General features: G+C 42.3%; 1 protein-coding gene across 2 annotated transcripts in view; it reads right to left on the bottom strand.

Annotated features, from left to right (window-relative positions):
- The window catches only part of actl6a (actin-like 6A), a 31,637-nt gene extending 19,748 nt beyond the window's left edge, over positions 1-11,889 (bottom strand). Inside the window, exons 1-5 of one of the 2 annotated variants that reach the window (XM_067995308.1) lie at positions 11,752-11,889; positions 8,956-9,032; positions 7,397-7,571; positions 4,675-4,775; positions 3,593-3,690 (exon numbers count right to left, since the gene is read on the bottom strand). In XM_067995308.1, the coding sequence (XP_067851409.1) occupies positions 3,593-3,690; positions 4,675-4,775; positions 7,397-7,571; positions 8,956-9,032; positions 11,752-11,776 (476 nt within the window). In that variant the 5' untranslated portion in view covers positions 11,777-11,889. The remainder of the gene's footprint in view (positions 1-3,592; positions 3,691-4,674; positions 4,776-7,396; positions 7,572-8,955; positions 9,033-11,751) is intronic. The other variant, XM_067995307.1, reaches the window with a different exon arrangement.
- Between the last annotated feature and the right edge of the window lie 253 nt (positions 11,890-12,142).

Below are 12,142 nucleotides of genomic sequence, written 5' to 3' on the forward strand. Positions count from 1 at the left end.
TTTCAATATCCTCCAAATCATAAGATGCTAGAGACAAAGCACTATCTCACAGGGAGATTAAGATGCTGGAGGCTGATGTCCAAGTAACCTACAATGCTCTCATACCTTTTAGTAAGGTAACCAGCTTAAGAACAACTTAAACAGAGACCTAACAGCTTATCGATCCATTCTCCTAGCAGGGAGCAAATAAAAATAGCATCAAGGTTTATGATTAGAGTGAAGCGTGAATCATTCTAGTTGTTTCAGGAGCTTCCAGATACATTTTCCTATCATCACTGGGCATACACATTCTCCCAAACATTTTCACTATTCTGGATAGTCAAAATTTGCAGGTTTTTAAGTTTGTGTGTTTTGCTTTCTCTAAGGTTGCAGGACTCTACAGGTTTTGTTTCAGGAGTATTCAATAAGATTAAGCTGTTTGCTCCACCAACTGGCCCAGCAAGGAAAGGCACCATTTGGCTCAGCACCAGGCAACACCGACAAAGGTACCAGGGTACAATCCATACAAAAAAAGGAATCAGATTTTAGGAGAGTGGGGCCCTGGGAGTCCTCAACAATTGACTCTGGACCCCATGAAATCTCATGGCATCAGGTCAAACATGGACAAGGAAACCTCCTGCTGATTACCACCTACCGCCATCCCTCAGCTGATGAATCAGTCCTCCTCCATGTTGAACACTACTTGGAGGAAGCACTGAGGGTAGCAAGGGCACAGAATGTACTCTGGGTGGGGGACTTGAATGTCCATCACGAAGAGTGGCTCGGTAGCACCGCTACTGACCGAGCTGGCCGAGTCCTGAAGGACATAGCTACTAGACTGGGCCTGCAGCAGGTGGTGAGCGAACCAACACGAGGGGAAAACTTACTTGACCTCGTCCTCACCAATCTAACTGTCGCAAATGCATCTGTCCATGACAGTATTGGTAGGAGTGACCACCGCACAGTCCTCGTGGAGACGAAGTCCCGTCGTCGCACTGAGGACACCATCCAACGTGTTGTGTGGCACTATCACCGTGCTAAATGGGATAGATTCAGAACAGATCTAGCAGCTCAAAACTGAGCATCCATGAGGCGCTGTGGGCCATCAGGAGCAGCAGAATCTGTAACCTCATAGCCCGGCATATTCCTCACTCTACCATTACCAACAAGCCAGGGGATCAACCCTGGTTCAATGAGGAGTGTAAAAGAGCATGCCAGGAGCAGCACCAGGCATACCTAAAATGAGGTGCCAACCTGGTGAAGCTACAACTCAGGACTACATGCATGCTAAACAGCGGAAGCAACATGCCATAGACAGAGCTAAGCGATTCCACATCCAACGGATCAGCTCAAAGCTCTGCAGTCCTGGCACATCCAGTCGTGAATGGTGGTGGACAATTAAACAACTAACGGGAGGAGGCTCAATAAACATCCCCATCCTCATCCTCAATGATGGCGGAGTCCAGCACGTGAGTGCAAAAGACAAGGCTGAAGCATTTGCAACCATCTTCAGCCAGAAGTGCCAAGTGGATGATCCATCTCGGCCTCCTCCCGATATCCCCACTATCACGGAAGCCAGTCTTCAGCCAATTTGATTCACTCCACGTGATATCAAGAAACGGCTGAGTGCACTGGATACAACAAAGGCTATGGGCCCAGACAACATCCCGGCTGTAGTGCTGAAGACTTGTGCTCCAGAACTAGCTGCGCCTCTAGCCAAGCTGTTCCAGTACAGCTACAACACTGGCATCTACCCGACAATGTGGAAAATTGCCCAGGTATGTCCTGTCCACAAAAAGCAGGACAAATCCAATCCAGCCAATTACCGCCCCATCAGTCTACTCTCATCATCAGCAAAGTGATGGAAGGTGTCGTCGACAGTGCTATCAAGCGGCGCTTACTCACCAATAACCTGCTCACTGATGCTCAGTTTGGGTTCCGTCAGGACCACTCGGCTCCAGACCTCATTACAGCCTTGGTCCAAACATGGACAAAAGAGCTGAATTCCAGAGGAGAGGTGAGAGTGACTGCCCTTGACATCAAGGCAGCATTTGACCGAGTGCGGCACCAAGGAGCCCTAGTAAAATTGAAGTCAATGAGAATCAAGGGGAAAACGCTCCAATGGCTAGAGTCATACCTAGCACAAAAGGAAGATGGTAATGGTTGTTGGAGGCCAATCATCTCAGCCCCAGGACATTGCTGCAGGAGTTCCTCAGGGCAGTGTCCTAGGCCCAACCATCTTCAGCTGCTTCATCAATGACCTTCCCTCCAACATAAGGTCAGAAATGGGGATGTTTGCTGATGATTGCAGTGTTCAGTTCCATTCGCAACCCCTCAAATAATAAAGCAGTCCGAGCCCGCATGCAGCAAGACCTGGACAACATCCGGGCTTGGGCTGATAAGTGGCAAGTAACATTCGCGCCAGACAAGGGCCAGGCAATGACCATCTCCAACAAGAGAGCGTCTAACCACCTCCCCCTGACATTCAACGGCATTACCATCGCTGGATCCCTCACCATCAACATCCTGGGGGTCACCATTGACCAGAAACTTAACTGTACGAGCCATATAAATGCTGTGGCTACAAGAGCAGGTCAGAAGCTGGGTATTCTGCGGCGAGTGACTCACCTCCTGACTCCCCAAAGCCTTTCCACCATCTACAAGGCACAAGTCAGGAGTATGATGGAATACTCTCCACTTGCCTGGATGAGTGCAGCTCCAACAACACTCAAGAAGCTCGACACCATCCAGGACAAAGCAGCCCGCTTGATTGGCACCCCATCCACCACCCTAAACATTCACTCCCTTCACCACCGGTGCACAGTGGCTGCAGTGTGTACCATCCACAGGATGCACTGCAGCAATTCGCCAAGGCTTCTTCGACAGCACCTCCCAAACCCGCAACCTCTACCACCTAGAAGGACAAGAGCAGCAGGCACATGGGAACAACACCACCTGCATGTTCCCCTCCAAGTCACACGCCATCCCGACTTGGAAATATATCGCTGTTCCTTCATAGCTGCTGGGTCAAAATCCTGGAACTCCATTCCTAACAGCACTGTGGGAGAACCTTCACCACACAGACTGCAGCGGGTCAAGTAGGCAGCTCACCACCACCTTCTCAAGGGCAATTAGGGATGGGCAATAAATACTGGCCTCGCCAGCGACGCCCACATCCCATGAACGAATTAAAAAAAAACTGTATTGAGTAATCTTACTGTCCCAAATGAAAGAAAATCCAACTTTATTGGGGGTATGCAGATATGAGGACATATTGAAGGAAAGAAGAATATGCTAATGTGACTATCACAAACTATCTCAATAATCCACTCCAGGATTTTTGATGCGAAGACAGGCTTTCTTTCAATGATCCCTTAGAGGAAAACAAAATCGGGATTGTACTCTTAAAAATTATAAAGTAAGTGTAGCGATGTTTGCACGGGTTTGTTATTTTAAAAAGCTATTAAAAACTGGTCTTTTTCATTTACTTCACATAAACTAACTACCTATTGTATGTTTAAACATTGTTTTTACCTCTCTCTTGGAATTTTGGCAAAATTTGTCAATTTCATTACCATATACGTAATTGTAAAATTGGTTCAATAAAGGATACGCCGTGAGCACAGCTGTTTTACACAAGAAAAATGCTGGGATATTATAGTGTTCAAACATCAGCTCAGTAAGTCGCTCCCTCTTTGTCCGTGTATTCCACTATAAATACCAGAAAAAAATGTTAAATAATTGTTGGTTAAAACAAGGACACCATACAAACATATTACTGCACAAAGAGTAACATCAGTTACATAGCAATACAAGATTTTACAAAAGGAATCATATGTTCCTAGATCATGTCAATTCTATAGATTTTCACAGTGAAAATATGGCATATCAAAATGTGAAACTGGGCATACAAAGTTAGTTTTTGAAACAAAGGGCATTAGTTCCCCCATTGGCATCTACCTAGTGGGTAAATTCATTAAGTGGTGAGGTACTATAAATATAGACAAGAGTACCAGGTTCAAATACCCATCTTGCTGAGGTAGCTGATGTATTTCTTTTTAAATCAGTGACCGATCATCAACATCTCAGTGTCGACAAGCTTTAAATGTCACACCCCCAACATAATTTGAATTTAGAAAATCTATAACTGTATTGCTAGATATTTTTGCAGTTCAAGTGAAGATAATAACTCATGCACAACCATTTTGCTTTACTGCAATACTACAATGTTCAACTGGTCTTAATTTTAACACCCCACCTGCCACGTCCCTTCAACTGTCTTTGCAACAAAAAGTTCTTGACAGCACTTTTCTATGCCAGTTATCAAGTTTCTCTATACAACAGGATAGTATGCAGCCAGGAACTCAACCTTGGCCAATGCTACTTGAGCTAGTTGCCCAGATGTATACAAGACCATGACAGAATGAATGACCCATCATTTTTTCTCCCCAAATGCAGATGTTGCCTTGATTTTCCATGCTCGCATGGTAGATATTGGAACAGTGTGTAAAACTGAACACATGAACTTCCATCCTACCACAGCATATTACCATACATCATCACACTGCCTTCAGAGCGATATTATTATTCAATCAGATTGGTTTGTATTTTCTATTTCAACCGTTAAATAACATGCTTTTCAATTCAAAACACAGAAATCCAACACAGTATTTTACACAGTAATCAAATACTCACTGGGGCCTCCGACATCAAAACAGGATGCAGACCAGCTTCAGATTTTATGTGATTCTTATATGTGTGGTCAAGAATCGCCTGAAAACTGTCCCAGTCTTCAACTGCAGTAAAATGCAACAAGATTTAGATCCTTTACCCAGATCAGCATACTTTTCAATTGAATTATTCTTTTTCTAATAATTTATTTTCAATCAATCTTGTATACAGTTGTGACGCAAAAAAAAGCTATTTACATGAGGCATATAGTCTGGCCTCTTGTTTTATGAATCAATGAACATTGTAAGGATTAACTGCCAGTATTTACAAAGGCACAAATAGAAAAGCATGGAATTTAAAGCTGGGCAAGTTCAATAGAGTAGATGTTTACTACAAATTCTGATATATAGGTTGCCCAGCAATAAAATTCCTATAAAGCTACATCCCTATATCCCAAGATTTAGTTTTAATACCTGCATTAAGGTGCAACTTGTACACCAGGTTTTAGAGCAATTTTAAAAGTTCTTATCCAAAGTGATATTCTAATCTTTTATTTTAATTGTGAAGGAATGGTAGATTAAAATACTGGAGTCTTACTTGTATGTTAACCCACAATTACAAGGGGGAGAGCAAGGAAGAGGAAGAGGTGGATGGATGGATGGATGGAGAGGGAGGAGAAGGAAGAAGGGGAGGAAGAGAGAAATGCAAGGGGGGAGGGGAGGTTAAAGGGTGAAGCAGAGGGGGGTGGAAGAGGGAAAAGTGGGCCAATGAGCCTTAAATCACTATATGACAATAACTGTCTTCAAAAAAAAAAATCTAGAACAGAACGAAGCATCATTTAAAGTTTTTTTTAAACCACCGGGTCAGGGCTGATGAAATGGACTGTATATGGAAGGAGCCATGCACTGTTGCCAAAGCCATGGTAGCTGATCTGAAGTAGGGTTACAACTAAATACCATGATTAGAAAGGTACAGTTAGCACATATTGGTCACAGCAGACTTACTGTTGGTGGCAGGGCTTAGCAGGAGGACAGTGTGTGAGATATCGACCAAGAAATCTGCATGGGAAGCCGCCAGCAAGGGCAGACACAAAGTGGGTGGGTGGGTGGGTGGAAGTTACCAGCATAACATATACAACAGACAGTATAATGGGTTTTTCCCATAGAAGCATGCTTCATACAAAAGCTTTTGCTGAAACACGTGCCTCATGTACTGAATTTAACAATATATCAACAGAGTAATTATTCCCGCAATGGAAAACAAAATGTGAACACTTCTACAAGGAGGTGGAAGTTATGTTTCAACTGTACAGAGCTCTGGTGTGACCCCATCTGGAGTACTGCATTCAGTTCTGGGCGCCACACCTCAAGAAGGATATACTGGCCTTGGAGGGGGGCCAGGGCAGATTCACCTGAATGATACCAGGCTAAAAGGGTTAAATTATGAGGACAGGTTGCATAGAAACTAGGCTTGTATTCCCTTGAATGTAAAAGATTACAGGGTGATCTAATTGAGGTGTTTAAGATGATTAAAGGATTTGATAGGGTGGAGAGAGAAATTATTTCCTCTAGTGGGAGAGTCCAGAACAAGGGGCATAACCTTAAAATTAGAGTTAGGCCGTTCAGGGGTGATGTCAGAAAGCACTTCTTCACACAAAGGGTTGTGGAAATCTGGAATTCTCTCTGCCAGAAAGCTGTTAAGGCTAGGTCAATTGAACATTTAAAAACTGAGATTGATAGACTTTTGTTAGGCAAGGGTTATGGAACCAAGGTGGGTAGGTGGAGTTAAGATACAGATCAGCCACGATCTAACTGAATAGCGGAACAGGCTCGAGGGGCTACTCCTGTTCCTATGTTTATTCAATATACTATACAAGGTGAAGATTAAATATGTATAAAGAACATGATTACAGTTTTGCTTTAAATAGTAAACATTCCCTCAAAAAAGTAATAAATTGCAAACATGATAAATTTATAGATAATCCAAAAAATATATTTAAGTATACAGTGTGATGACAAACATAAAAGCATATTTTATAATCTGCAAAACAGGCAATTAGGGTGTTTCTGAACATTCATCATTCACCTCTGTTCTCGTCACTCATTGGCTTTGATTAAATTTACCAACACAAACTACAACAGCAGCTGTTGCCTCTACACCTTTACTACAAAACCAGCTTACATAGATTTTAAAATTTAGTATTTAAAAATTACATTAAAAAACCACCAACCCGAAGACTATAACAACTACAATTTTAACCCAATTCATTACTTAATATATACGTTATTTAAAGCTATTGTAGATAAAGAAATGGACAGGGGCTTCTTGGAAATGAGTCCTTTCAACATCACTATAAAAATAGTGATCATAGGTTCCAACCCCAGTCTGTGTTGAGTTAGATGAACTCAGCCAGGATGGCGGTAGGGTGTCTATAATTGGCCTTAGTAATCTTGAGTTAAGGAGGGGGGAAAATCAACCAGCATTCTTGCTTATGACTGTTGTTTTATGTCCCCTGCTGCAAGTGTCGGTGCGTGGACATGATGAGGAGAGGATCAGGCTTGGGTACGATTCTCCCCTCCCCCAAACTTGGTCCAGCAGCCTTCAAACACTCAAGGCTCACACAAGAATGGTGGATGTATTAAAGGAAAACTGGAAACTGTGAGAATATAATCTAGAGAGGCCTTCAGGATAGGAGGAGAGAAAACTGGCAAGGAAAAAACAAACAGTATTTAAATTGCTGACGTACTCATTCCATTTTTCAAAGGAGAGATAACTTCCATATTTTCTCTGGGAACTCGCAAAGAGTTTGTATCAATAAAATAAGTTGCGCCACTTGGCTTTCCTTTGTCTCCTTCTATTTCCATAGGTGTGCTCCCATCATCCCTCTCCAACAACACCCCAATAGCTGTTGGAAAGTCTGCCTTTAAAAGTAAGATTATAGTTCAGCTCACAATACATTTCCATACATTATACAAATATATCTATAAAGTATTTTATTCAATGTGTATGAAATAAAATATACCCAAGGTACTATTTCAAACATATGTTCACCTTAAACATGCAATTAATCTGATACTGTTCATAAATGTTCATTTTAAAACTGTTTTAACAAGATGAGAACTTATTAGAAGTAATAGTGACTCATCATTTAGTATCAGAAGCATAATACATTAACATGAATCCTTTCTGAATCATGTAAACATCTCAGAACTATAGGCACCACCTTAATAGAGATACATGCAACCAGTCTGTATCATTACTTGCAATGAAGAATAAGAGGGTAGCTTTCCTGATGGCTTAGTGAGCTTATCCAGTGAATAGCAGTGACACAGACCCAGGAGATAATCAATTCAATCATCTGTCATTCTTTTTAAGTTCAGCACCCCTGTTTAGGAACGGGAAAAATCAGCCATCATTCAGCTCCCATGCACTAGCCAATGATCCCCGCTGATTAATTTCCTGGGGCTAATGTTGCCAAGCCAGAGAAGAGGGAGCAGTTATGCTAGCCCACAGTGGCAGTGGTGTTATGGGTTGAGAGCCAAAGGCAGAGGAATTGGGAATTTGATAGAGAGCTTTTCCCACAGCTGATGGACAGAATAGTGGGATTGGAGGAGGGAGGAAGGTTGGTGGCAAGGGAGATGAGGAAGTTGTCAGAGATTGCTTTGTCAGTGATTGAGAACTTGAGTGCAGAGAGGCAATGAGAGATGCCCAAGGATATGGGTGAGGAGTTTACATGAAGGACGAGATTGAAAGAGGTCAGGAGGACAGTGAAATCAGAGGATAGGGCGCCGGGGGGGGGGGCGTCTAGGGGAATTGAGATATAGGTGAAATAATCGAGAATAAGCTGTTGCTCAGTACAGAGGATGAAAGGTGAGACTATCCTGGTAACAAAGTTGACATGAGTCTTGGAGCAGGGAGTTAAACAAGGATGATTTATTAGACCTAGAGAGGGTGCTGCCCGTTATCAGAAAAGGATCTTAACATAAGAGAATCAACTGAGATAATGAAACTCACGTGATGTACCCGAAATAGTACAAATGCGTAAATATAGCCCTAAAACTACAGACTATGCTATAAGACATGCAACAGATCTACGATGCATAATGTAAAAATACAATCTTGTGAGGACACATTCCAAATAAATTGTTAACCATAAGCTGTCCAAATGCCTTTCAATTAAGAGAGACAGGAAGCATGATCATAAACTATATTATAAACATGCCAGCTATACTTCCCTTAACCTACTTATTTAGCATTCATGGAGTCTCAACAGTTCACTGGGAGGTGATACAAAAATCAAATTACCTTTGGACAATCTTCCCCAGCATAGCCTGCTCTCACTGTGTATGACCCAATGTCAAACACAAGGGCACCAACCTCATCTGCAAAATATTAAAATGGCATATCAGACAAAACTCTTTCTTGGGTGCAATGAAACCAACAGTACTCAAAAACAGGGACTCAGGGTGATACACATCTATGTTGCTCAAAAAGGATACTTTTACTATATACTTACATAATAATTGCAATTACAGTATTTTTAAATTCTAATAAAACATGAGGTTTCACCTACTTGCCATTCATACTTTTACATTCACCAAGCAGTTTAACTCACTGGCTTACATTAGAATATAGAATATGGTTGTTACAATGTGCCAAACGCTGGAGCAATAATGCTCAGTGCCATGGGAGATGCAGGTTCAATTTCCGATTCTGCTCAGTTCTTGATTTGAACCACACATAGTGGAGGTTCGGGCATCTCCCAGCTGGGGGGGCGGGGAAAGAGAATAGAAAGAAAATCACAAAGGAGTCCAATCTGAACACTAATTCACTCTCCTAGCAGCTGGTCAAAGGTGTGCTGCCAGAAGTCTGGAAGCAAAGTACCAACACTCTTGGCAGCAGAGGTGTTGAGTTCAACTAGGCTTAACATGAATAAATTACAAAAAGATTTTTTTTAAATTAAAACCTATTTCCAGGTCTCTCATACCTGGATAACAAAGGCAATTCTATACATTTGAATGGGTTTGCAATGCTTTGAGTTTCTCTTGCGCCTGGGAGAAACCTATCCTTGATATTCTGCATGGTAATCCACCATACTGTGGCACAGAATTGGATTAGCACTTGTGATTCTCCAGACGATGAGCTGCAGCAGAACACTGGAGGTTTCCAGACATACAAATAGAGGAGATAATGGGGCAGAAATTGCGCAGAGCAGCGTGACAACGATCATTGCAGCTCCTGTGAAATAAATTTACGAATGTGCTTACTGTGGGCTCTGTGGCATCGACATGCGTGATTTTGAACTTTTAAAGAATTGGGCACAATCAACCCAGCCTCTGAACAGCATAAGTTGATTCGCATGGAAATGTCTGAGAATAGAAGACACGCCCACAAGCACACTTCATTCATTTAACGTTAGTATTCTGGAAGTAATTGTAAACAAAAGTTTTATTTTTTTAATAAAAAGCCAAAGAAATGATTGAATTGAAGAGACAGAAGGCAAAATAATGACCAAAAACTATTAAAATAAGAAAATAAGGAATAATGAGACTCCACATTTTTAAAATTTAATTTTTTTAGTTGTTTCGCAGTCATAAAGAGCTGTCACAGTTTTAAAACTTAGTTTAGACCTGTTATTTTCAAGGGTACCTTTTGATGGCATAATTAGTTACGTTCCAGCTGGGCAGATGAGCAAGTTTGCAATTTTTAAGTGATTTCTATGATTGTAGCGTGCACAGCTGTCAAATAGCCAGCGAACCAATAGGAGAAAGTTCACGATTTCCATGTTTTAGTGCGCATGTGCAAATTTGTTAACGTGGTCCTTCGATTCACCACAGAAAACAGAGTGCTGTTGAGCTCCTCCATTATTTCAGGAACAATTTCTGCCCCAATAATGAGGCAAGTAATTCCCGGGATATTCTTGCATGCTTTCCACATGATTGAAAAGCAGCATTAAAAAAGGTCTGAATTGAAGTCACTTGCTCATTCTTGTGGAGAGAAATGTTATGTAGTTTAGAATGACCAAGACAAAGCAAGACACATTAATAAAAGTTTACTCTTCAATGGAAAGGAAAAAAACTCATTGTTGACTGTGACAACAGGAAATTAATAAACCTGAGAAAAAAATATGATCAGACCTGCACAACTTCCACAGCAATGTGTCAGTATCACTAATTCTGCAACTCTGATATGTTTACACACCCTATAACATACAATGTTCTAATTTCATATTTTAAATCAAAAATTCTTCAAAAACGCTCAGCACCCTAAATACTAATTTTCTTCACTTGTATATCCATCAAGAAGAAAACAAAGCAGTTGAAAGCTTCCTACTGTTCTGTTGGTAAATTCACTGCCCAGTGTGGAACTACGCCATTCAGACCAGAAGGTCCCAGGTTCAACACCAGGTCTGTACTAAATTAGCTATTCTCAGATCAATGTGATACAATAGGCCTCAACACCCTTAGGGTTGAAGAACTGAAAAATCGACCAGGTTCCTACTCCTGATTACCCTTAAGTGACTCCTATTGTAAAATAAGTGTGTACACACATGTTGGGCAAGGACACGATCGGGCACAGCAGTGATGTGCCCCGTTTGCAAATAGCCTCCAACAATCACATAAAGAGCGACCGGTTGGATCAGGTGCTAAAGGATGGAGGGGGAAAAGACCCTTTTCAAAACCTACACGAACCAATTAACCTTAATGGATCTTAAATTTGTCAAGACTTTTCCCACTTTGAACTTTTCATTCATTCGGACATAATAAGTTTCTAACCCTTAGACGTAAACCTTCAGGTTTTTTTTTCTGGGTTGGTTTCCAACAGTGCACAATGCAACGTATCAGTTTCTTTCTTTCATCAAGAAGTTTATTAGACAAACCAATTAGGCCGCGTGTGACGGGTAAATAAAGTATTGGGTCGGTGACTTTAGTGGAGACAGTTGATGAGATGAACCGTCTGAACTGAGCTCGCTATAATCTGATGCTGTGCGTGCCCTTCCCGCTCTCATATGCGCCGTGCTCCCTCCGGGGAGGGGCGGCCGCGCCGGGCCTAGAGCCGCATGCACAGCCCCGGTGTGGTGTAGTGCGCTCGCTCGCTCACCTCCTCCATACACTCCGCCGCTCATCGCTACTCCGCTCGCAACACCCACACGTCTGCGCAAAAACGCTCACTCCCGATCCCTAAAGGACGTCCACAAACACCGATCTTTCCCTTCCCCCCCCACCCCCAGAACAAGGGCCGGATCCACAGCGAAACCGCTCCAGGCCAACAAAGAGCAGCTAATGGCCGATCCGAGCCAATCCAGAGCGGCGGGGGGCGGGCCGATCCTGAGTGACCATCCTTCCAACCAATAGTCTTACATCTACCCACCTACTTCACGCATCACTCAAATCCCGGCAACCAATCGCTTGGAGACACTTTGAGATTGCCGGGAAGTAAATGCAGTGGTTCTCAGATATAAAACTTTAAAATGTGATAACGGAGGGGGAAT

This window comes from Heptranchias perlo, chromosome 13, assembly GCF_035084215.1.
Source record: "Heptranchias perlo isolate sHepPer1 chromosome 13, sHepPer1.hap1, whole genome shotgun sequence".
NCBI lineage: Eukaryota > Metazoa > Chordata > Chondrichthyes > Hexanchiformes > Hexanchidae > Heptranchias > Heptranchias perlo.